Genomic DNA, 27,782 nt, shown 5'->3' on the forward strand with positions numbered 1-27,782 from the left:
CCCACCCAGTACTACTTCAAACAATCAACTTTCCCAATGTGGTCATCTCCATCAGTGTTGAACTACAGTTGCTATCACCCCATCCAGTGGCTAACCAGGTTGGGAGTTGAAACCAATACATCAGAAGATCCTCAAGGGCAGAAGACCAATTTACTAGATGCTCTGTGAACAACACGAATCCATTCTACAAAATAATCTGATACTTTCCTCCTTTCTTTGATATGGTGCTTATAATAAGCATAACAACTATAGTCATTTTTCAAATGAGAAGAAAACAAAAAATTCACCATGCCAGAAAAATTTTACCCATTCTGTTTTTCACTCCACATCTCTGGAATCAATAACTGCACCTATTGATTGTGGGCATAAATTCAAAACATTAATTTACATTGAGTATCTTAACCTAATAAAGAGGCAGCAGCAGAATTTGCCCAAATTGATTTCCCTTTTGTTTTCAAGAGAAAATCAAACCTATGGGAGAAACAAAGCATCCATACATTGTAAGGTACAAACGCTGCTAATTATCAGTAACTATCACAACAACGTCAAGACTCAAGCAGTCCCAGGAAGAAAAATCTATGGTTATTCAGCCTGGAGAAATTTCACAGATGAACCATGGAACAGAGGAAGGGAATGTCTTTACTCAGTCCTAAAAGTGCTTAAATTCTGCATCTACACTGGCAAGAGATGGACTCTTTTCCTCATAGATACTGAGATAGTAATATAACAGGTAGTGTTGGGCAAAAGGTAAACAGGTAAGAACATGAAAATCTGCATTAATCAAATCCTTAAAATGGTGACTTGCCTCCAAAATTTGAGAGTAAATCAAGCCACAAGTTTTGGGTAGTACAATCATGCAGGAACTTCTAGGTCTATGAGAGATGCTGTGTGGCCCCAAGAGAGCTGTGTTCCCCATCCATGCTTTATAGCATATGTGGCAATCTAAAGCCCCTAGAACAAATTCAATCCCAGAATTCCCATTTTTGCAACCGTGAAAGCTTCTTCCAACCATGAACTACCAAAAAACAACGTGATATTTCCCATCATATTAAACTGGGGAACATAGTGACTGCAGTTAAAAGCCCTGACATAGCCCCCCGAATGCCAAAGAATATCTGTGACCACTCTTGCCTATTTATCATTTGTGTGTGAAAGAGACACCTGGTATCTCTTTCACACACACACTCAAAAATTTTATAGGAGGCTTCCAGCTCCCAAACATATCCCACCCTTAGTTTATAGGGGTCAGTCCCTCCCAATCAGCATTTAGGGAATCAAAAGTCCATTTTCCACCTTGTCCATTCTTGTTCCTTGGACAAAAGCAAGACTTCAACATTTTGTCGTTGTCCCTATTTGTGAATAAATAATTCACAAGCTGAACTACCAACAGCTAGTTTTCTTCACTTTCTTCATATAAAGAGTTATTCAAATAAGGTGGCAGATGATGAAAGCAATCTTAAATGACAGATGCCGTGCAACCAAAAAATCAGTGTCAAATTTCTGAAAATGTGCAAATGAAGAAAAAGTCTATTGACACAAAGATAATAAAAATGTACCAAAAAAAAAAAAAAAGCTTATGACTTACCAATATAGTAATTTACTAAGTTGCTGACTTTACTATAAGGGGCTAGTCCTTTCATTTGATTGACACCTAATTAAAATTTTACTAGATTAAAACTTTTGAAGGACTCTCAATTTCATTCAAGTCATTGTTCAGCAAACCCAAAGGCCAAATGTTACGACTATCTAAAACGTAAGGACTGATCATTTATTTAAGTCCTGGAAATTGCCTGGAATATTAAAAATCCAAGAGCAAATATATTTTGCATGCAAAACTCAAGTGTCTTCAAAATTTGCCATAAAAATTTGAAAACCTTGGCATTAAACAATATTCCTGCTCCAGATTTTTTTAAAAAGTACAGTTCAAGTGCCACATTTCAAAAGCACATTTACCTTGTCATTATTTTATGTAAATGCTTTATTACAATAGCTTCCACAACAATTAACATTTTCAATGTCTATTGAAAGTGAAAATAGTGTTATTCATGCAAGGATTTTTGGAATAAATAGGATTTGGGTACAACTGTAGTTAATTTCCCTTTCTTTGCCCCATGTAAATATTTCTCCACCCCCCATAAAAGAAAGTTATAATTTCTATGAAATAGAAAAACCCCTTTACTTTGAACCAAACTCTTGAGTCCCTGAAGCCCAGGACTGACCATTTCCAGGTTTCCATAGTTAAATAGTGGCAATACGACGTTTTCGTGCATGTTTCGATTTGATGTAGAACTTTGACAGCACAATCAAACCCCAGTGCACCTCACAGAGACCAAAACTAAATTCAATACTTGGTTGATGTTATACTGTGACTTGGATAGGTCCAACTTCTATCATGTCCTTGTTACCCATTAAGTATTAAAACTCTAAAAAGGTCTCTTGGCTTCCCAAACACCAGCATCGTTTACTGATTGTTTGATCCTTTCTTTGCACTTGGACAAAGCGCTACCACCCATAGTAAGAGCCTTGATCTGTTAGAGAGCACTAAAATAAAATCTCACAGGAAGTAAAATATTGTGGCAGCTTGATAGCTGGTGTTATTTCCCTCCAGCTGGACAGCTCCTCATTAATTTGTTTGTACTGTTGAGTTCTTCTTTCAGAGGAACAAAAAATGAGGGCCTTTCTTGCAAGCTGGTATGTGGCATTTACACCAAAGCAAAGAATAATGGCAACCCATAGTCAGGGAACCCCCCTTCAGATGGGGCTCCATATTTCACCAAAGATCAGAAAGATGAAGGAGTCCATGGCTTCAAAGTGACACAAAGGGTTGTCTTGGGTGTTTTCATCTCATTTTGTCTTGCACCGCAACACAGTAGCTTGTGATGTTTAAATACAACAAAAGTTGGCCTGGTCTTTGTGTTGTGATTATCAGAATGCTAAACCAAAAGGTTGTGCTTGCAAGTGAGATGCTTCTGAATGGTTCTTCTGTCTTCACTTAAATACTTTAAACTTTGATCTCTGCTAATGGTTCCATTTTCTTCCATCAGCCCACAAATGTTTCAGCTTTGTAGAGGTTAAAGACACTGTTTTCTGGAACCTGTCTCTAGTAAAACTTACACACTCCCATGCACACAAATCTGAATCATGCATTTCTAGGAAATCATATCCCATTGAATTCAACGATGCCTACCCCCAAAGAAATGTGCAGAGGATTTTGACTGGAGAGAGCAAACTTCAGAGCAAATGGGAACTGTTGTTTTGGGGTATTTGTTTGGGGAGGGGGTAGGAGCTACCTGAATAAACAAACAATATTTTCCTTCATTTTGAAGGCAAATGTATCGTGTAAGGAATAGCATAACCTGGCATGAAGTCTACACAGAAACATCTAAGCATCATGTGGAATGGTGTATAACCAGAACTTTCTTCATGCCCTGATTTATCAGTTTTGTAACCAAATTAGAATGCTCTACGTAACTATGTTGCTTTATATATTCATACCACATATACAAATGTAAATATTCCCATGATTGGCATGTACAGCTTGAAGGCCTTTACACTGAGGAACCCCATGCCCACAGCAAACACCAAGATTCCAACTTTTCAACCCGAGCTGCACATATTTTCCACTATTGCTCCCATATACAGGCACCCAACACTTCAAAGAGCATGCAAGTGGGAGAAGTTTGAGTGTGGGCAGTGACGGATATTTTCTTCCATGAATACCTAACAGAGCATACCTTGCCTATCATCATAAGACACTAACTTCCAAGAAAATGCACAGCAGGATGGTAAATAACAGAACAGTGTAGCAAGAAATGGCAGGACTGATGATCTCAGATGCACACTTCATTTTTTTAAATGATTTTATTAAAGATTATAATAGTAAAAATGAATACAAACTAAAAAAGAGTAGAAAGAGTAAAAAGTGCAAAGGCAAAGGCAAAGGCAAAGGCAAAGGCAAAGGCAAAGGCAAAGGCAAAGGCAAAGGCAAAGGCAAAGGCAAAGGCAAAGGCAAAGGCAAAGGCAAAGGCAAAGGCAAGAAAGAAAGAAAGAAAGAAAGAAAGAAAGAAAGAAAGAAAGAAAGAAAGAAAGAAAGAGTGAGAGAGGGGAGGGAGGGAGGGAGGGGAGGGAGGGAGGGGAGGGAGAGGAGAGGAGAGGAGAGGAGAGGAGAGGAGAGGAGAGGAGAGGAGAGGAGAGGAGAGGAGAGGAGAGGAGAGGAAAGGAAAGGAAAGGAAAGGAAAGGAAAGGAAAGGAAAGGAAAGGAAAGGAAAGGAAAGGAAAGGAAAGGAAAGGAAAGGAAAGGAAAGGAAAGGAAAGGAAAGGAAAGGAAAGGAAAGGAAAGGAAAGGAAAGGAAAGGAAAGGAAAGGAAAGGGGAAATATATAGTAAAGAAAAAGAAATACAAATAGAAATATATGTGGAGGAGCCACAGGAAACAATGCAAACAGAATTCCTGCAAGTGATTTTAGTGGCACCCAAAGGAATATCTAATGCCCAGTTAAGACTCAAGACAGGAATGCCATCAATTCAGATTAGGAGCTGGAAGATGATAACTTATTGGCTCAAAATCCAATTCTTCCCAGTTGGTTTGACCTCTCTAGTTCTAGTAGATGACTTCTCTTCACCTTGGAAGCAAGTGGTAGAGCATAGGTTGGCTTCATATGGGCTCTCTCCACTATTCTTAATATCACTAGGATACGATCAAGCCAAACAATTAATTATTCAACGAATAAGGGGCATGGAGTTCCAGACCGAAGTCAATGGACTGCCGCTACATGTAGAATCTGGATAAACAGGGGCATATGGGAACCAGCAACTTACCTGCAAAACCAAACTTCCCTAAGTTGACAATCACATTCTTTAAAGCTAGACCAGTGATGGCAAACCTATGACATGCATGTCAAAGGTGACTCACCATGATGTTTTGGGTGACACGCCAGCGTTCACCAACACCCAAGAACAACTATTCTCCCTGTCTGAGTTACCAAAGAAACTGAGTTTTACTCGTCTTTCATTTTGGTAATTATTTGATGTTTCTTTATATAATACCTAGCACCACACATGACTGGACTGTATTTTTTTAAAATAAATGAATACGTAAAGAATTGTTCCTCTTTTGTTTGGGGGGGCAGGGGAGACACACCAGTAGAATCAAATTAGGCATTTTCTGAATTTTTGACACGCCGAGCCCAAAAGGTTTGCCATCACTGAGCTAGACTCAACACTCTCCGCTCTGCACTTCTTCAAGGCAGGTACAGTAAAATTCCTATAGTGAAGCATATCTGTCCATGTGGCAATGAGGAAGTTGAAACCATCTCCCATGTATTATTATGTTGTAAATTTTATAGGGACATGAGGCCAACCTATATTTTGCCCTTAATAGACAAATTTCCTGGGAGACCAGATCATTTTTATCTGAGCCATCTTCTTCAGGAACTAAAACCTTACATCACAAGCGGAGTAGCTAGCTCTGTGTTGCTGCAATGAAAGAAAGATAAAATTGGTTAAAGACGTGATCACCTTTATTTTAAACATTACTTTTGGTTTGATATATCTTAATTAATAAAATGTTAGGGGATACATATTTTTATCTCGTATCTATTAATGTTTAATCTAAACATTAATCATATCATTGGTCTGATATTCTTAATAACATGTTAGGGGATAGATATTTTCATTTTATATCTATTATGTTCTAGATTTATATTACCCAGATAGTAAATGTATCAACATAGTAATAGAGGAGGGAAGGCTACATTATTATGTGATTTATTTTACTAGTTGTTACTACATTATGGTATATATTTGCTTCGTTTTACTTTGCTTTTGTCCTTTTAAATCTTGCTTGTCATTGGCCAAATAAAGATGATTGATTGACATTAAGGGTTGCCAGAAATAACAACGTATCTATTTTAACCTTGATCAGGTAAACCAATTTTATATTCCTTTACTTCTAATGATTTTAATCTTTAGTCCATTCAATGTAATAGAACTTGATTTCTTTTCATTTCTTCTGTCCCCTTCTCACAAGATTCATCCAAGCTTTAACAAACCTCTTTTGTAAATCGAATATAAAAGAATTATCCAGGTCACTCTCGTTTTATTATCTGTAATTCTCTTTTTATTTTTAAAGCATCAGCCAATTTCTTTTGTATGTCCAATGAAACATCTTTTTCCATGTCATTCTTGTAGCCTGTCATTTGTAGATCCACTTTCAGGGTTAATCGTCTTTCTTGTCAGATAAAATGTGTTCCTCTTCTGCCATTTCTTCCAAAACATCTTTTGGACATAATCTATCCACAGAAGCAAACATCGCTGTTGACATTGTTGATATGAGCTTCTGGTTCTATTTTTCAAAATTATCCTTCAGTATTTCCAATGCTATATTTTGCATCATTCTGTAACTGTTAACCAGGTTTATGTATTCTTCTCCTTTAATTAAAATCTTTCGTTCCCCCTAGTGTCCAATTTTTAAAATTGTTTTTTATGTCTTAGAAAAAAGTCAAAATAAATTGACTTTCCCATGGGAAGGATTGCTCATGATTAATTCCAAACTCTTATTTCAAATTTATCTGGACCCTTAATCAATTTCTAACTTTCTAAAATCAAAGTCTTAATTAGTTTTTTGCTGTTAATTTCAAAATTTTTAAGTTCTTAAGCTTGTAGTTAAAATTTGCTTTCATTAAGAATTGTGCTCGTTCTGAATGATGTTCTTACACAGCTCCTCTTAGCTCAACAAAGTGGCTGAAAAGTGATATGGCTAATGATCATGAATGCTCATCTCAGACTAAACAAATACCAGCAAGCCATAGATAACCTGGAACCTGCAACTGGAACAAACCATGCAGCAACCCAGAACACCAGAAAAAGGAAACAGACAGCCTTATATCTTCCAACAACCTGGAATACCCATGCAACTTTATCAAAAAGTGCCTGACCACTCAGTCCATTATAGCACAACCAACACAAGCTATGAAAAAGGATAACACTGCCATACATCAGAAACATCTCAGAAACCAACAGACTATTACAATCACCTGGCATCACTGAGGCACACAAACCAACTAAAGCCCTCCTAAACATCTTAAGTAAACCAAAAGCCCCACTGGCCCAAGAAGAAAAAACAGGCGTCATCTACAACACACAGTGTAAGGACTGCAACAAACACTATGTAGGACAGACAGGCAGAAGACTAGCAGAGCACATCCATGAACACCAACTAGCAGCCAGGAGACAACATGAAAACTCCTTAATCTCACAACACATAGACAGACTCAACTGTAGTTTCAACTGGGAAACTGTCAGCATCCTAAACCAAACTAAATTCAAAAACACTAGGGAATTCCTGGAAGCTTGGCATTCAGACACATCAGCCATCCATAAACACAGAGATAAACCACATTTGCACACCATTCAAAAGAGACAATAAGAAAGCTAAGAAGGAAACAAAAGACCAGAACACATCCTCTCCAGCAACCTACACCCAGATAAGCAGGGATCAACACCAGACAAACAATCAAGCAGAGAACAATAATCAAGGAACTACCAAGGAGAAAACCACACCCCACCAACACTGGCAGGGCAAGCTACTGTATATAAACAGGGAGCACACCTCACACTCACTAGCACTGATGATGTTACCTAGTTGGGTAATGAAACGCCTGCAATCAAACAACCAAGCTCAGAGACCATCAAGGACACCTCAGTTCAACCCTGAGCTTCATATATTCTTTTATTAGAGATGGATATAGATGATAGATAGAACTTTTGAACACCAGTCCTCTTTTTGAACAACCATAATAGGAGCCACAACGGAAACCTTGGGGAGCATGGCTTAGGGACCATTTTCTAAAATTGCTTTTTATTTAATAAAACAGAAGAGGAAAAGGATAACACAAAAGGGGAAAAAAGAAAGCAATGCAACTTTTTAGGGGTTTATTCTTTTTCTCCTTGTTCTGTTCTATTAAATAAACAAATACATATATAAAACAATTTTTGTGTGCATGTATGAGAATGGGCTTCTCACATATCTATAAATAAGCAGTTTTACGTAGCAGCTTCATTAAAGGATTATTATATTTTACTGTAATTGTCTACTCATTCATCAGTCACAACTAATGTCTTCAATCCAGTGAGAAACTGGGGCCATATATTTGTCCTTCCAATGTTGATGGACTAGTCTCTTAGTAGTAAAAAGAGCATGCAGAATATGGACATCTGGAAATAATAATTTTTATCTCAAGGTGAAATTAATATACAGGTTCCCCACCATTGTGAGATCAAGGTCAGAGGCACAAACCTTTTCTGTGGTTGGGCCCATCCCATTGGGATATGCTGCTTCCAATATTTGTAGGGCCCCACATTTCTGTCACTTTGTAAGGCCATGAAGACTTGGCTTTTTAGTACGACATTTGGGGTATGCAACTGATCCCAGGTTGATTTCCCCTTAAAAATGTTTATGAGGTTCTGTTACTTGTGTTCCACTGATGGGAATGTTTTATTTTGTTAAGGAAACCACTGAGTCTGGGGAGCAAAGTGAGTTATGCATTTTAGTAACTAAACCCCGATTGAATATTAGTCATATTTGAATAATAATATTAATATCAAACCCCATTTCAATTGAATAAATACCAAGAAGACAGAGATTCCTGTATGCTGCACGTGACCTGTTGTACCTGTGGATACACCATCTCCCCCCACCCCCACAGCTATGCTTCACACGGAAATGGTGAAGCATTAGAGATATATAAATATAGCTTAATTATATTTAAGATGTTTATGTATACAATTATACTTAATGGTTAAGCTGTAACTGTTTCCATGCTTAAAAGACTAGGCATTCATTCCTAAAAGTTACAAGACCACATTTCCCTATGGTCAAGTTCGCCTGACCATCACAATCATGCCAGGAGACGTAGCTGATTGTTCCCCATTTTCAGAAAGTTGGGGGGCCACTGCTCAAAAGCATTTTTTTTAAAGTGATGGTGCCAGCCCTTTGAAATAGCCTCCCACTTGAGATTAAGAGTTGCTCCTACCTTGGACATCTTCTGGAAGATGGAGGTCTTAGGGTCATGACACCTCTTTATTTGGTATTGTATGTTTATGGCTTTTTAGTTTTTGTTATAATTTCTTTGTATTTTTGCTTCATTATAGGTAGTCCTCATTTAGTGACCACAATTGGGATTGGAAACTTGTTTGGTAGGTGAAGCAATCACTAAGTGAAACCATGACTGTGCTTATGATCTGACTTCAACTTTCCTTTGCTTTACAGATGTGTGAAGGTCATAAATGCAAGGACTGGTCCCAAAGTTACTCTTTTATCACCATCATAACTGAACAGTCACTAAATGAGGCAGTTGCTAAACAAGGACTACCTGTGCCTGTAAGCTGCTGAGACTCCACTGGATTGTGCTGGGGTTAAAAATAAATGCAATAAATAAATGAATAAATAAATAAAATTTTAAGATCTAGAGCCTATACTTGGTCTATAATTACAAGAGAATGAGATGACTGTATTGGACTGTAAACTTCTAACTGCAGGCAATAGGGATTCATATTTTGAATTATTCACTGTGTTAAAAAAAATTAAGTTAAAAAGGTCTGCACATCAGACAGGATCTAACCCCTCTCAGTTACCTACTGACAATGAGATGAACTTGGAAGACATTTTTTAAAAAAACCTGCTACCTTCAGTTTGTATTACACAACTACCATTTGTCTTGTTACACTTTTGAACTTTGGTGTTGGAGAAGACTCCTGAGAATACTGTAAACAGCCAAGAAAACAAACTGATGGATCATCAAACAAATCAATCCAGAGTTCTCACTCAAGGTACAAATGACCAGGCTCAAATTATCCTACTTTGGACACATTATGCACCCAGCTCTCTGGAAAAGGCTCTAATGCTAGGAAAGGTGGAAGGAAAGAGAAGAGGACCACCAGGAGCAAGGTGGATGGACTCACTTACAGTGGCAACAAGTGCACCATTGGAAGAGCTGAAGGACCAAGTTAGGGACACATCATCATGGAGAAAATCTATCTATAAGGTCACTAAGATTCAACAATGACTTGATAGCACATCAATCAATCAATCAATTTGTCCTGCTGCTGTACGCACAGGAAAGATTTACAATTAAAGAGGTAGCAGATACCCTGCAATTAAACCTCCTTCCCTTCCCAGAACTGAAATATGATGCAATAACACACTTGCAGACAAATCTATCAGTGCTCCTTTAAAATATCAACAAAAGTTGTAGTTGAAAATGAATTGAAAAAGAGCAGAAAACATGAGATGTGTCTTTCACCTCAGGCTATTTTAATTCCATTTAGTTTTCCACAATTATATAAAGTAGCAAACAATAATACAACTACAGAATCAAGGGTTTGTGTGTGTGTGTGTGTGTGAAAGCAGCAGCATATAAAACATGAAAGCTAAAAACTCAGCACAATCTTCAGAAGAACAAGGACTGAGTAAATTTTGCTGAAGACATGAGAAATATCACAAAATACAAGTGCACAAAAATATTGGAATGCATAAAATATTAAGCTACACAATAGGTAAAGGAAGGCATTGTAAAAAATACAGATTTGCAAAAATTAAAACCACAGGGAATTGAGGGGGAGGGTACTATGAATACACAGACAGCATCAAAAACATTGGTTAGAGAGGAAAATAGGACAGTTTTCAATTGGACACTATTTTTCAGTTTTACGTCTTCACTTTTTTGGCATCTTTTTTTCCAGAGTTCTCTGTAGCAGATTCAGCTTTCCTTTTCTGAGACTAAAGGGAAAAAGAGAAAATGTCATTTTCATCACTCATACAGTATTTTAGATAGGTAATGAACTCTAATAGGCCATTATGTTGCCAGTTGAAGATAACAAAGAACCCTTGACTTCACTACCTTTCATCCATCCATATACACACACTCTACCCAAAAGATGAACAAACAGAGCCTTTGAAAAGGCACACAGCAGTGAGAGAAAATCTGCAAACCCTTTAAAACTATATGGAATCCTATAAAACTGTCTGTAACCTCCAACGTGATCAGAACTTCAACTAAATTCTAGTGAAACACCGAGATCCTGGTTAAACAGACACTACCTGAAACAGACTACTATGCCATGTCCTTATTAAACTCATTAATCCAACATTCCGTGACTTGGTTGAAAAAATTGTGAACATCCTTCGAAAATCAGCTCCTTTAAAGGGGGAAGTTGAGTCAGGTGTTCCAATCAATTAAATAATAATTCTGTCTTACTTTGAAGGGCTATAAAACACCGCCGGAGGCTGTCCTTCACAACAGAAGTGTGTGGAGGTGAATCATGCTATCAGGCCCACTAGGTACACCAACCAGGAAATCAACCCCACCGGAAAGCTAAAACTACTTTTATTGAGATTGGCTCTAATAACAGCATCTTGCAAGTCTGACTGTTCTGTACTTCCTCCCCCTTCTTATACTCCAGTAAATTACGGAGGGGTCTGTCTGAGCCACTTCTGACTGTTATCTCTTTGCTCTGGATGTAACGTTTCAGCCCCTTCTGCCCAGGTAACCGTTCCTGCCATATTTCCATCAATATCATCTTCCTTACTTTCTACATATGCCCTATCAAAAATGATCTCTGTGGATCTCAGATATCAGGGATATCTGTGAGCTGAAGTTAACTGTGGATCATGCAGCATAACTACCACCCTAAACCCACTTGTAAATATGTAACAGAATAGCTGAAGCAGAAGAACTGGTTTATTTTGGAATGGCCAAATCAAAGCCCTCACCATAAACTAACTGAAAATGCTGTGGCATATCCTGAAGTAACCACTCTGTGCAAGAAGCCCCCCAAATCAGTGAGTTGAAGCAATTCTGCAAAGAAGAATAGGCAAAATATCTTCAAGTCAATGTGCAGAGTGAGTCAACAGATACAGGAAACTTTTGGTAGAAGACACTGCTGCTATAGAAGGCATCACCATTACTAAATCTAAAGCTACACATGCTTTTTCCAACAAAAACAGTAAATGATGTGTTTTGGGTTGTGGTTTGTTTAACCAGAATCATTTTATCTACTCAATGAAGCTCTAATCACATTACTGCAAGATTATGGATCATTCTAAAGGGTTCACAAATTTTCTCTGACCATTGCAGAGTTCTTGGAGACAGTCTTAACTTTTCAAGGGCCCCAATCTGTGAATTCTGTTCCAACTGCGAATTTACAGATTTCAAATTCATTCACCGCTACAGTTCATCACATTTTCAACTACTACATTCTACATGAACTATCCAAGAGGCTTAAGTTATAAAACTCCTCAGAGCCTGGGACCTCCATCCCTTAGAGATTCCTCTTATACGAATCCTTGCTCAATTTTTCCCTAGCAAAATAAATTGAGTTTCAGATATCAGTATCTATAATGTGAATTTCTGCCACTAGTAAAGATGCAATGGGCGTGCAGGAGTCCCTCAATAACCATCACTGGAACAAACAAGTCAGGGGTGACGTAGGTTACAATCTAATACTGGGAAAGCCAACAGTACTCTCCTTCTGCAAAAAAACATGACCTTGGGAATGGTTGTTTTTTTCCCCTTCTTTTATTGTAGAAGGGCGAACATATTTTTCATCCAACTGTGAGATTTTCCCCTATCGGCCAATATGGCGTTTGAGTTATTTATGTTTTTCGACTGATTTGGAATGCCTACATTTATTTTTCTTTCTGTTTCAAAGCTTTTTCAGTATTCACTGAAGGAGATGTGACGTGTTTTAAATTTAGAAAAATTAACGCAGCAAGTAGGTAGTCATTAATTACCACTGGTGTCTTGGTTCCCCGTTTCTTCTTTTCAGCTTTCTCTTTCTCCTCGATTTCCATATTTTCTTTTTCAATGAGTGATATGAGCGTATTACATCGTCTCTGGAGCTCCTATATAAGATCAAAAGGAAATATCAAGTTCTGCAGCAGTTTAACCAAAGAAGCTGAGCAGAAACATTAAAAGGCAAGATGTCCAGGCTAGAAGGCGCAGATAATTCATGCATGTGGAAAGGCTGAAATGAAGCCAAGAAATCTTATTAAAATATGTTTCATGCTGGCACTGTAGCTTTTATGTTTGTTGACTCTAGCAGTAGGTTGCATTCTAAAGTAGTTATAATCCAAGGGATTGAAGGGGGGGAGGCTAGACCCCTCATTATATCCTATGAGATTGTACAGAAACTCCTACAGAAAAGACTACTTTAAATATAGGGCTGAACTGCATTCTGAATCCAGTTCCAGAAAGGTGCTTTGGAGTACATGGCAGTGTGAATATAACACCTACCTGCACCTCTGTATAACAGCCACACCATTGCCTGGGATCATGCAACAGCTCCAGAAGGCAGCCATGAAGATCCCAGGAAAAGACACAGCTACAGACAGAATCCCAAGCCCTGCACAATCCTACAAAATAAGCTTTAGGGCAGACATTGCCAGACTGATTCGCTGAAAACAGCTGGCCACTCTAGATATACACAGTTCTGCTGCTTGCTACTGTGGCTCTATCAAGCTAGTTCAGAGAACAACTTAATTCAAGGTACATTTGGTGAGATGTGCTTTATCATATACAAGGGTGCAGAAGAGAGTCCCTGCCCAGAAAATTTCTTTGCATTCCTTACATCGCCCTGTTTTGCTTTTCAACTTGATTCTCCATAAAACTGTATATTCCTTAAAAACATAAATAGCAAAAAATCAAGAGCCTTCTGAAAGAGCACTCTAAATTGGGTAGCACATGTGTAATTCTTAAAACTAAGCACTAGACATACAAACTCCTTCACCCAGGCCTTCAGCGAGGGAGGGTGAGGCCCCTCACTTCATCACTCTTTGTCAGGTTCAGCCCAAAGAACTCCATGAGACAGTGCAAATACAATTCTGTTGCATTTATTAGCTTCCACCTCAAGACAGAAATCTCTCCAGACTGAACCTAAGTTCCCAAGCCAGCTAGCCACAACACCGTGAATTCCTTAGGGTGGTGCCAGTCTCGTCTTCTTAAACTTCCCATGCTCCTCTTGGGGGCTAAGGAAACGCTTATCTCCCTGAGCGTGGCCTTCATAACACCATTCCATCACACTCTTGCCATCTTTTATCTTTTTGTTTTGATTTTATTGTAATTTCTTTGATTGTTGTGAGCCGCCCAGTCTTGTTGAGTTGGGCAGCATACAAGTTTAATAAATTGTCGTCGTCATCATCATCATCATCATTCTGTGCTTTTTCAAGTATGAAATATTATCTTCTCTGCTGGTTGCCTAATACCAGGAACTGAAATAAATGTTGACCAGCACTGACAACCTTTATGCATTCAGTCAGTCCAGTTTGGTTCCCCTGTGAAAAGCTACTCCTACGTGGGAATTCTTCTATGACAGCAAGCGCTATCTAGAGTCTGCATTAAAGCTTCCAGGTCAAGCTGGTGCTCTCCAGGTAGGTGCTAACAGAGACACTAACATGAGGATGGGTATTCTGGAAACATCTGTAGCTCTTGAGAGCACCATTCAATCCAATGGTAGCATTTGTGTAGTTTAGTACCCCAGAGTGAATATGGTCTACTCCTAAGAGTAACAACTCAAAACTATTGCAACCAGGCAAGAAGGAGCACCACCAGATGTACTAAGAGTGAGAGTGGGAGCATTAAGAACTGCATTCTTATCCTTTTTCAGTCATAAAGTTCCACAGGTGATCTTGCATAAAGCCATTAACTCTCAGCCAAACACTTCCTTAACCTACTAACTTCCAGATGCAAACATGCCAATTCTCAAATGGGTCACTGATTGTTTCTAAACCTATCAATCTGATTTAAAGTTAGTTCCTTTCCTGTTGTCAGTTATCGATCTAAACCAGAGGTTCCCAAACTTTCCCAGTTCATGGCACCCTTAGTGTCCCATGGTGCACCTAGGCCAAAACTGTGAACTACCAGAAGCTAGTAGTTCATGCAATGCCCAACAAATGTCAAGTACCACTGTGTTTCCTTCAAAAATTTAAAACACCCTGCAGTCCCTTGTGAGTTTTCTCTGGCACCCCAGGGCACCGCAGTGCATGGTTTGGGAACCACAGATCTAACCACTGCAGTCATGAGCACACTGCATCTCAGGCACAGGAGGATCTCTCCATACCTCCTTTGAGAAGGAGATGCAAAAGGGTGATCTGGGGTTTTTCTGGGAATCCTCCTGAGCTATAGCCAGCCTTCAGAGAAACCTAAAAAATATTCCAGCTGTCGTCTTCTTCAATTTTGATAAGAGAACATGATTTTATCAGGTGGGAAGGAAAAAAACCCAGCTAACTTGCTGAATTTTGGAAACTGGAGTTTCAACTTCATTTTCAACTTGATGTCTACACGATTTTTTAAATACCTTTATTTTATCAGAGGACTGGGCAGCTGTAATATTATTTGTGGCTTGTTTGAGTTGAAGAGCTACTGAGGTGATCAAACCAGAAATGGTATTGTGGATGGACTTGCTAGAGAATTGGCTGGTTCCCTAGTCTTTTCTTGTAAGGTGAGATTATGGCTAGCGATTGCTTTACAATATTAGCAAACTTTTTGAAATACCATGCACTGCACACTGCCTTAAAAGCAATCCAGCTTTCTAACCTGAAAACATTTTTATTTTTTTATATATAGTTTTATTAAAGATTTTTAATAGGAAGATAAAAACTAATACAAACTAATATAAAGTAAGAAAATGAAAAGAAAAAGAAAAAAGAAAGCTAAAAGTGCAAGAGAAGAAAAAAAAGTAAAAGAAGAACAGAAAAGAAAAAAGATACAAAGAAGTAGCTTCCGATCTTTATAGCAGTTATAAGTACGATTATAAGTTTACCTCTTACTCTATGGTTACAATATAACTGTTCTTTTTATAATCTATCCTATCTAATCATCAAAACCATAAATCGTAAATTTCACGCAAAAAGGGGTTTCTAGTCAGCAATAAACGTAGATATTGTCTTTTCTCTGATCAAGGAACTCAGTTTGGCCATCTCAGCAAGTTCCATCATCTTCACCAACCATTCCTCCATTGTGGGTGATGCTGAATCCTTCCATCTTTGTGTATATAATAACCTCACTGCAGTTATCATGTATAAAAACAAAGTTTCATGACTCTTCTCCAACTGTTTGTCCATCAATCCCAAAATAAAAACCTCTGGTCTCAATTATATATTAATCTTTAAAATCCTCTAAATCAGCATATGTGATTGAATCCAGAATTTTCTAGTTTTACATGTCCACCAAACATGATAAAATGTCTCTAATCTGAAAACACTTTTAGTTGACCATTTCATACACTTCACAACTAGGAAGAGAGAAGACAAATTGGTCCAATTAACGGCAGCAGCATTTTCTCTGCTGAAACATCCCTACTAAGCCTTACTCCCATACAATGAAATTTCCTGTACTCTCTGCTAAGTCAACCATTTCATATAGAGAAACAGATTGTGTTATTTAAAATACATCTAAAATTTGGATATGTGAGCACTATAAACACCGCTTGTGATTTAAACGCCACACACATCAATCTCAATACAAATCTTTTTTGGCTTAGAATATGGTCTCAATATGCTTAATTATGGTAACAAATATTGTTTCACTGAAGTGATGCTCTCATTTGAGAGCAACGAAACCATTCAAAAAATGAAATAACTGCCCCTCAGTAAAACCCACAGAATATATAATTTGGGGGGGTAGGGAAGAGATCTGGAATCTCTACCTTCTCTGCCAAAAACTACATTGTCTAGCATTTAAGCTCTCTGTGAAAAGACCTCTACTAAGAGCTGTCAAATTTGGGGCTTGTATTCACCACACAAGATGAAGAAATGCAAATATAGAAATGGCCAACAGGATTTATTGCCTGAAATTAAATCAGAAGTGAAACCAGAACAACATGTTCAAATACATGTTATTACTCCTCTCACGGGGGTGTCATTTTGGCAAAAGAAGAGATGGGAAAGAAAAATAATTTGATCCCTTTGAAACCATGGTTGGAATGAAAATAGGCTTTCAGCCACCAGATTTCCAAAGAATTTCTGGAATGTGAGTTTCTTCCAGGTTTTATGTGCAACCCCAAAATAATTCAGTATATTTTAGACTATTTAAAAATGTTCCCTAGTTATAGAAAAATGCACACCACCAGAATATTACAGGTGGTTTACCTTCCCACTCATTTAACACGCTACATTGAGAATTGTTTCCTTGTTGAAATATGGCAATAGCAGAAGACTGGTGAGATTCTGACTTCCTTATGTTAAAACAGACGTCAAAACTGAATTACATAAGATTTCTGGTGAAAATGAAATACCTTGAGCATCTTGGAAGTAGTCCAAGCCTGTATTACAGAGATACGTGCAAAATATCTTTACTCTGAACTTCGCTTTCATAATATGAAGATTTTCAGGAGCTCCTTCCTTCTCATATTTCCATACCAATATTTGGCCATGGATACATTAGGCCAATGGAGAAATTATGATTTATTGGAAGTTATCAGCACCATCTAGACCATCACTGTAATACGAGTATGAGATCAATAAATATTTGCTGGTGCTCCTGCAAAGCTGCATCCTCTGCCTTGGAAAATGTATTTATGAGAGACACTGAGCACAATACCAACTCTGCAAATTAGTGGAGAAACATTAGCAGTGTTTTGCTGTAGTATCAACTGCAGACTACTTTTCCAAAACCTATCTGAATTAGATGTGACTCGTGAATATCATACTTCTTCAGATGTAGAGGGCAAATCAAGTGTTTTTTGTTTCCTTATTCGTATTCCATGCTGCACCAAAATTATGAACATTATACCTGCATACTCAGTAAGGATGTATAGCTTATAGTATACTGCTATGAGTTGTTAACCATTCCATGAGATTTCCTGTAAAATGTTATCCATACATTTTGACATCCAAATCGTGTAGTCTTACTACATGTCTTAGATCTTTTGTTGCCAATATTCAATTTCTGTGAGCAGTAACTTTAGAGTTGGAAGTTTTCAAGAAGATTTCCAGGTCCTTTCCTAATCAAGTATTGTTACTGCAACAGTTTTCTAAGCAGATGCATGCACCTTTGAGGAGTCATCATTTGGAATAGACGGAAGTACAGTAACAAGGTGCTGGTGTTCCACATGCTATCAGCACCTCCATCAATTACTAAGGCCTCTAGAGTGAAGTCCGTCACTTCTTTTTGATGATAAAGAAACTGTCAATATATGGAATATCCACTATGAAGGCAGCATAACTTGCCTATGTTCTGAAAGGAAGAAAGACTGCTTTCCACTGCTACAGACTATGAGGCATATCAGTCAGTGATGAAGGAAAAATGATACAGTGTACTGACTAGCTAGGTACAAAAGATACACACCGATGAACCTGCATCAATGGAAAAAATGTACATCGGGAGCAGGCATATGTCATGCCTTGAAAAGAACAGATTTGCGATTCAGTAGTGCTTACCAATCCCACCTCTATCACTGTCACTAAGAAGAAAGGCAGAGCATCTAAGTGTAAAGATTGGGGAAGAAGAAACAGGAGTTTTATAGAAATGATCGTGCCACTTACAGACTCATACTGTGTGAGCTATATGCTTGCAGGAAAATAAGACTTGCAGTAGAATTACATGGGTTTTCTGAAAAGAATTTTTCAAAGGAAAGCAGAGCTGATGAGCAACATGGAGGTAAATCAGCTAATTTATCTAGAACCAGAGAGACATCTTGTGGCCATGAGAACATAATGAAGATCTTTTAAGCAAAATGCAGAACCACATCAATTTTTCCCCCTTTTGCCTGTTTAAGCATAGATGTAGATCCAAAATGCTTACTCTTATCTTTTTGAAATAACAGATGACATTATGTAACTAAGAATTTTACCAAAAAAAGTTTTTATTTTGTCCAAAACATTGGATTTTCAAGGTACATACCTGATAGAAGCAGAAATGGAGAATGTTTTGAGAAGATTCAAGAACCGAGTGAATTTTCTCAAAACATCATCTATAAATGAATAGAATCTATGACTGAATATAAAAAGAGGCTCACTGGGTCAGATTAAGGGTTCATCTGTTTCAGATGTTCAGTTTCTCCTGGGAAGCCTATAAGTAGAGTATTTTCCACTCTACTATATGTCAGAGACATACTGAGCCTGGAAGTAGCATTACTAATCATCACTGCTCCTCAATGATATGACTGATGCAATCTTCTACAATTTGGCATCCTCCAGATATCATGGGTCCATCATGGTTGGGAAGTCAAGGAATTGCAGCACCCACTCATCTGGAGGGGACCACATGGAGAAGGCTTAGCTAAACGAATGTCTATTATTTTATCTTGTATCAACAAATTCCATGACCTCACGGTATGCTAAGAGTTTGCTCTGTCTGTCCTGAATTCCCCACCACTCCACTTTACTAGATGAGTCCAGGTTCTAATGCTAAGAAAATGGAGAGAAATTACTCTATCTACTTTCTCCAAATCCTCTCTCTACAATTTATCCAGGCTAATTTTATAAACTTTTTACTATGTTGTTCCAACTTCCTGGGCATCTTAGTAACATTTTTTCCAGTTTGCGATTTTGTTCTTCAAGATCAACCTTCCCCAATATGTATCTTTGATATGAGTTTGGATTCCAACAGGCAAAACATTTTGGGAACTGTAGCTGTAAACTGCAGAAGACACCAAGTTATGGAAGGCTGAAGCAGCCAATTATGGAAAATGAGATATTCTTTTATATAAGCTAGACAATAGCATATACTTGCTCAATATTGGTCCCTTATGGAAATGTTGGGATTTGCCATTAAATATGAATATTCCCTAAAGGAACTAACATTTGTTCTATCTGGTTCATCCTTTCATGTTCTCTTATTCTAAACAAAATAGTTGCAGAAGCTCATGAAGAGGTTTAGAAGTGATACACTGCAGCAACGATACCCTCTGCAGTTAAAATCTAATACGTCATTTCATTTTATCCGTCCAAAGTCAAACAATTGTACATTTGTTTTTGCATGGAAAATTCTTCTTCGCTTCAGGCAGAATTTAAGCAGACAATCAACATGAAGCATTGGTAGATTGTTTACACAGATTCTGATATCTCCAAAGGAATCTGTGTACAAATACTCCAGTGTGGAAGCTGTCCAAAGAGTATAGCAATAACCCCAAAGGGTGAGAGATGCCTCTGATTATCCACGTAACAAATAACAGGTACCTTGGTATTATGGCAGGCAAATTTTCTTTAAATTTCAGTGTGATCAAACAGACCCCAATTCTAGTTCTGTACATGCCACTCTGCTACGTCGGTTCCTGATATAATTTCTGCACAGATACTGGACATCACATATTTTCAGATGGAGTGTTGGCAGCCATGCAGATCTGGCATGACAGCAAACCAGTTCACGAGAAGCAGATTTTTAATACTTTTTCTCCTGATCGTTCAAAAAAATGAACAGTAGTAAAGTGGTTCAAAATAAAAACATGACACAATTAGATCTATAAAACCTAAAAAATTTTTGAAAATGAATGAACGATGCACACACATAAACCAAGTCCGCATCAACAGACTCCTTTGCTTACCATTGCTGTTCTGGACTTGATAAACCAATCAAATCTGAACTGGGGTGCGTTGCGCACACACTGTCTTAGTTCTTCATACACGTTTTCTTTATCAAACCCCATTTTGTGCAACATGCATATCAAAAATCGATCTTCTTCTTCTGTGTAATTTTTGCCTTTGTTGGTTCCATACTGAATGCGCAGCTGATGGAAAGGGGCTTTATACCGTGCAATCTAAAATTTAAAAAATATATACATATATGTATACATCAGACTTTTTTTGCTGGGCATTTCTGTGGGCATATCATTCAATAATTAGGCACTCTACTTCAAGGGCAGGAAAGTCACTAGAATTACACCAAGGTCAACAGCAAATAAATCATTCCCACTCAAAATGTATTTAGTAGTATTACGGTATTAATACTGGCAGTGTAACATTCACATTGTGCTTATACTGGGCAGTTATCCTACTTCAGAGACATTATGGGAAGACCTAGCTGTCTGGAGAAAGCTCTAATGCTGGGAAAGGTGGAAGTAAAAAGAATGACCAGCAGCAAAGAAAGGAAAGAGTCCCTGGGAATTGGGCAGTGTACAATTTAAATAATAATAATAATAATAATAATAATAATAATAATAATAATAATAATAATAATATGTGAATAGACTCAGTTAAAGCTAAAGTGCTCTGGGACTTCAGAATTCAAACAGACAAGCACCTGCCACACAGCACCCCAGACTTAACAACTGTTGATAAGAAAGACAAAAAAGTCTGGATAGTGGACACTGCAATACCTGGAGACAGCAAAATAGAAGAGAAAGAACTGGAGAAAATCACAAAATATAAAGACCTGCAAATAGAAGTAGAACAACTATGGCAAAAGAAAACAAAGATAGTACCAACAGTAACAGGCGCCTTAGGTGCAATCCCCAAACATCTGGAGCACCCCTTGAATACCTTCGGCATTGACAAAATCACCATCAGTCAATTGCAAAAGGCAGCTTTACTTGGAACAGCTTATATCCTGCAATGATACCTTTAATACCATCAAACAACATCTGCCTATCCCAGGTCTTTGGGAAGGACTCGATAGGTGGATAAAAATGCCAAATGCAGTCTAAACATCTGGTTGATTGTGTGACCAATCATAATGTAGATGGAGTCAGTTGCAGTTGCAACAGGTGCACTGTTGGAAGACTTAAAATACCAGGTTGGGGCAGATCGTCATGGAGAAAATCTATCTATGTGGTTGCTAAGAGTCAATGCCAACTTGATGGCACATAATCAATATAATGGGGCATTAAATCCTTATGGCTTTATAAACACTTATCGATATAAAGAGTAAGTTTGCCCATTTCTGAATTAGTGATGGAAGTTTTGAAATGAAAAATTAGGAAAGGACAGAAAATACTTTTGTCAGTGGGGAAAATCACCACCTGCTGGTATTTGAAGGACAAAATTAATTAGGAGAATATTAATGGGCAGGTTTACTTTGACATCCAGTGCTTTTTTGATGCTAATCCTCCTCTGTATTCTGGCTTCTCCTCTTTCAATCTGAGCCATGATCCTTTCAATGTCCTGGAGTTCATTGCAACGTTCCCAAAATACAGCTGAAATTAAAAAAAAAAAATCATTATATGCTCCATAATAAAGGGAACATTACTTTAAAGCAATTAAAGCACTGAGCTTCATAAGATGAGCTAAACACAAATTACAGTATCTCTATAGTGAGAATAACATTTTAAATATTCTGAAAATGTACCAAGTTATATTTTATGCCATTAACCTTTTTATGCCAATGCTCTCAGATCTTTCGGAAATTCAAAACAGAAGGAAAATACGTATCTGATTAAATTTGTGGAAATATGTGAAGCAGTCCAAATTTCTTACAAAAAGATATTTTTCAGACATTTATTTCAAAGAGGGCATTATAAGCTGGAGGGAAAGTGTAATTTTAAAATAACTAGTTAAACTTAAAGCCAAATTAGGCGTTATTCAAGTGAGGATGGAAGAGGAACAGAAAAAAGAGATAAAAGGCTAGAGCAACGAACCTTTCCATCTTAGCTTCTCTGCTACAAAATGCAGTTTATCACGTTATCAAGCTGATTCCACAACATAAAAACATAAACAGTGCCCTTCTGGTCTGTCTGTTCCCACAATGGCCAACCAACTGCCCAAGGAAGCCCACTAGTCTCCCAGCAGATGGCCTTCAGAGGCAGTCCCACTGCCATCAAGGCGAATAGCCATTGATCCCCATGACTTCCATGAATCAGTCCAACCCATTTTTTAAGCCACCCAAGCTGATAGCCAGCACCATAACTCATGGTAATGAATTCCAATGCATTGGGTAAAAAAAAGTATTTCCTTTTGTCTCTCCTGATTCTTCCAGGATTCACTTTTATTAGGTGAACCTGCTAGTCCCTCTAGATGCCTCACAGAGAGCTGTAACTTCTGAGTTTTTAGTGTTGATGCTAAACTGCAATGTCCCAGCTGGAAATCAGAGCATTTCAGAAAGCTGCCATTAAAGCAACTTGCACCAAAGACAAAGTTTTAGCCATTTTTATATTAAACTCTTATAGATTCAGGGTCCATAGTAACAACTAAACTTTTGTTCAGTCTTCCCATTGTCATCACAAGAACCTATTATGTTAACACTGCACATGATGTAACAGCCAGGGGCTCTTTCTTTCTCTGTAAGAGTATCCAAGTGTGCATAAAACAGGCTTGATTTTAAAAAAACACACACAACTGAAAACTACAAGACTAGAGGTAACTATCCATGATCAATATGGGAAGTATTATTACAGTTCATACATTTTATTTTGCCCAAAGAAACCGTCAAATGCTGGCAGTGCATAGCAACTTCTTCCATTTCCTTCTTTCAATCTCCATCCTTCTCTACTTCCATAAAATTATAATTATTGAGACAATGCACCAGTCCAGGTGCCACAGGCAATAGCAATGAAACTGCCTCTTTTCCCCCCTGATTTCTACCTGGGTATATATGCATGTAAGTCTTGAAACTAGAATTTGTAGCTTCAGAACTGAAGAGGCATTTGAGCCAACTGCTCCCCATTTATGAAACAACTATTCTTTATTTTCTGAAATGCATGCACGTGCTGTGCCCGACGCTCCTCTGGAAACAATCTGTAGCATTAATACCCAACTCTACATATGAAGGCCCTCTGTGTGTGAAAACAGAGGGCACAGGGTGACCCTAAATTGATAGCATGGGATGTATAGTGTGGAAGGGAGAAGAGCTGTTAAGTGAGAGCCCTCTACTCTTAAGGGTGGGAAACGTTTTACAGAACGTGCCTGCCCTTGAAAGGTATGGCCAAGTTTGCAAAGCAGAATTGTGTTTACATCAGAAATGCATCTGGGGTTCTCCTGAACCTATCACTCAACCCAACGGTGATCAGCTTTATAATGCTGTCAGGAGAACGGAATAATAAATCCAGCCCCTCTCCCTCTGCCTTGCCAGCCACAGCACTACCAAATGAAGCATGTCATAACCTAAAACTCAACCAGTGTAGGAACAGTAATAGCTACAGGGTTATGGCGCAGCAACCTCAGCATAATCCCTCTGCAGGTCTTAAATCTCTCCATGCAGGACATTCCCTTCTTTCCACACTACACATTCCTCAGGCTTACCTACCCTTGGTAGAATTACAAAGGTAACCTGACAGAAAGATTAACTTTTTGCAATCGTTCTTAATTAATCAAAGAACAATTAACCAACCTGAATACTCAATAACTTCCTCAGGTGACTTTCCTTCCACCTCACGGGCAATATCATCTATGTCGTCACGGCCATATTTTTCATTAGCTTTAATAAACTGATTGAAGTCTCTTTTGTTCCAGTTTGTAAAACCCTGTTAAAGCAAGAAGTTGCCATTAGGCAAAGGCAGAGATGTTTTGCTAGATCTTGCATCTTAGGAGGATACAGTTAGATTTGCTCATTAATGCTTTGGTACAATGTCACATAATAATTACAGGGGTTAATGATCTTGCAGTATTTCCATAAACATCTATTATCCAGGGCTTATTACTCAGTCATAAAAACCTGAGTGAGTTATTTTTGAACACATCTCCTCACACATAAGGGAGAGAAGCGTTCTATTCATGCTTGTAAATGGCAAGTCTCCAAAGAAACAAAGTTCAGTCCAAATCTTAGTGGGCTTTCACTTATATCACACTTGAACAATTACAAGTAAGTAACAAAAAAAAAATTGCAAAAATCTGAGGGCGCTTGTCCAGATGTCACAGGCAATCTTCTGGAACTAAATGCAGGAACATTCTGTTTCAAATACTTACAAAGTAAATGGCGAATGAAATTAACACCTGGAAGGGAAGAAAATCCCCAGTTCCCATGCATATTTTTGATACAATATGAAAAAAATGAAAAAAAATCTTCTACTGACTGTGGAAAGAATATAAACAAAAAGGTGGTACTGAAAAACAGTACCTTAAATATTCCGAAACCTTTTAAACCATCAAATACAGAAACTCTAAAGTTCGTTATTGAAGAGACAATATACTTTATACGCTGTGCCATTGTTAATCAGTGTTTAACCAAATGCACTTAGTAAAATGCAAACTGTGACACTTATTTCTGACATCAAATCTACTGAAAAACAGCTATTCTATACAACATTTCTTTCACCCAGAAAGAACCATTCTACGATAGAAGAACTTCTGCTCTTTAAAAAATCTCTTTAGGCAGAAGAAATACCCTTTCAACCCCCTGTATATAACAATGAATCAGCAACAAGAAATGATGTGGTATTGAAGCACAAATTAACATCAGCATGAAACCCATTAACTATTTGGTTTTGCTAATATCACTCCATTTTTGAATGGAGGCAGATTCAATGTTATACAATAAATCTGGGAGTAAGCTCTACTAAAACTCACTGGTTTTATCTCACAGTAGACTTGCCTATAAAAGTCCCATTTAGGGGTGTCCAAAGCCTTTTATATAACAATCAACTCAAGTTGGAAATGTTCTTCTGAGCAAAATAGCCACTTTGAGTGAGAAACAGACTGTTCCAAGAATTCTGCAATGTTTCGAGCTCCACCCTACTTTGCAGCAATATGGAAGTGGTTTTCCACTGCCTTCTTCTAGTACACTTTTCTTCAAAATTTCCCAGTCCAGCCTACAGTCCTGGAATTCCCTGTAAGAATCCCAACCGTGTACTAATCAGACTCAATTCTATTTAACTTCTGATCCCAGACAATATCAACCAGCTGCTGCCATCTACTGAGACATCTACACATTTTCATTATAAAAGGTAAAAAGCCTACTTTTACATCAAACTATATTTCTTAGCTTTTACTGCTATTTTACCATTTTTTGGTTCAAGCAGATTAAAAAAGATTTTCAAACAAAGAGCAAGGACAGTCATATTGGTTTGATTTGATCAAAGATATGTGGGTAGAGAAATATAAAAAGAAATGTTAACAGACAAATGCAGAAACTTTCAGATGTTTTATATACCTACTTCCAGAGGTTAAACAGTGTCATGAGAAATGTTCACTCTCTCTGTAGAGAGGTTAAGAACCATCTGGTTGATATTGTATTTTCATTATAAGATTCACTTCATTTAACACAGGGAATTTAAATTATCAAAAGATAATTGCTAAATCAACCTTTCAGGAAGATGATTCAAGTATATGAATCCTTAATATAGAAACATACTGAGAAGGATGTAACATAACTTTATGCTCCCTACCTCATAACAAAGAGTGCTAAAAATTATGTTTGAGTAGTCCAGCTATTTAGGCACAAAAATAATTACATTGATTCAACAAAACTCATTAAAAGCATTAAACAAATCTAAACTTGGAGAGCTGCGCTAGAGAGTTACTGATGAAATGTTGAACATGAATTGCCTGGAACCATCCATTACATCATGCACAAGTGTGCAAATCCAAAAGCTGTCAATAGTGATCACATGCAAGAGAGGAGAGTCATTCATTTTGGAAAAAGCCAACCTTTGGATTCAATTTGAACTGGGTCAGTTTCAACTGCTCTCTTTGCTGAACTCCCACCTACCTATCTTTAAAAGAAGACTGAGAAGCTGGGAGAGCTTGGCAATTACATTTTGAAAACAGAGGACTATAACCCCTTCTCTTTCAATATTTGCAACAAGAAATTCAGAGTATAACCACTAAAGACGGACACCTTTTTCCAACTGGAGCTTACTTCGTTGTTTATTTTTTCCTGTCTCCAACAACTATAGGGGAAATGGCTGCCACATTAGAAGAGACATGGTCAACAATATCATCTTATTTAGGGGGAGATGTGTGAGTGCTTTTAATGCAAAATACATGCATTAGGTATCTCCTTTACTCCCCTTTCCCCATTTATGCTGATGGCACAAGTTGGGGGAGGGGGACTGCATGTAGCCCAGCCAACTCTAGCTTCAAGTCAATGCAATTACAAAATAATCCATATGATTAAACAGCATTTGCAGTTTTCCAGGGGATAATTACAGTAATGTCTTGCACAGCAAGCAGACGGATTGATAATCACAGCTTTTTTTATTATTATTATTAAAAATAAACAGCATGAAACACAGAAACTATATACCTGGGTGAGCAGCTTTTCTTTCTCTTCCGCCTCTTCGGAAGAAAGAGGAGCCGACTCATCAATCTTCCGCTGTTCCTCCTTCTGCACCTGAGCGGCATTTGGGAGGTCCGGATTCCTGGGGACCTAAAATCAGCAATGGAATGAATGAATAGTAAGAGAGCGATACTATTAAGGGTTCTGTATAGAGGCCTATCTAGCTCCCTTTATGGCCTTTTTCTGAAATGCCAAGAGGCAAGATTGATGCATTTTTCATCTACTGAGTATTTGTTAGGGGAGGAAATATTTCTCTGGCATTGGGACAACAGTAGAGAAACATTTCTTTTACTTGTGTTTACAGGCCTCAGAAAGTTCTTCAGGCAAGATGAACGTAACACATCATAACTCATCCATCTCCCTTTCCTCCTCTATGGCTCGCAGGCACTTGTTCCACAGAAGTGTAACAGTAACGGCAACACATAAGTAGTGAATACATGTCCAGAGTTCTTTTTAAAGCCTCCAATATGCTTCTGGGCATCATGAATATATGAGAAAGAGCACATGTGTGCATGTGTTGGAGAACACACAGCAGAAATACACGCAGACCAGCAATTAGGTGCTGGAGAAGCTATTTTTATAATAACCTCTATCCTGTTTGGAATGGGCCAGTGCTACAAAAAGTAAATTTTAAAAGTGATGT

General features: G+C 37.9%; 1 protein-coding gene across 1 annotated transcript in view; it reads right to left on the reverse strand.

Moving 5' to 3' along the window:
* Positions 1–10,263: 10,263 nt before the first annotated feature.
* The window catches only part of SMARCA1 (SNF2 related chromatin remodeling ATPase 1), a 44,790-nt gene continuing 27,271 nt past the window's right edge, over positions 10,264–27,782 (reverse strand). The window contains exons 19-24 of the mRNA XM_088129166.1: positions 27,107–27,229; positions 24,254–24,386; positions 22,006–22,124; positions 20,538–20,750; positions 12,790–12,900; positions 10,264–10,776 (exon numbers count right to left, since the gene is read on the reverse strand). Coding sequence (XP_087985292.1) covers positions 10,705–10,776; positions 12,790–12,900; positions 20,538–20,750; positions 22,006–22,124; positions 24,254–24,386; positions 27,107–27,229 — 771 coding nt within the window. The 3' untranslated portion in view covers positions 10,264–10,704. The remainder of the gene's footprint in view (positions 10,777–12,789; positions 12,901–20,537; positions 20,751–22,005; positions 22,125–24,253; positions 24,387–27,106; positions 27,230–27,782) is intronic.

Source organism: Python bivittatus, unplaced genomic scaffold (genome assembly GCF_059951505.1).
Source record: "Python bivittatus isolate LINGU-HERP-01145 unplaced genomic scaffold, Pbiv_v1 ctg000790_np1212, whole genome shotgun sequence".
Lineage (NCBI taxonomy): Eukaryota > Metazoa > Chordata > Lepidosauria > Squamata > Pythonidae > Python > Python bivittatus.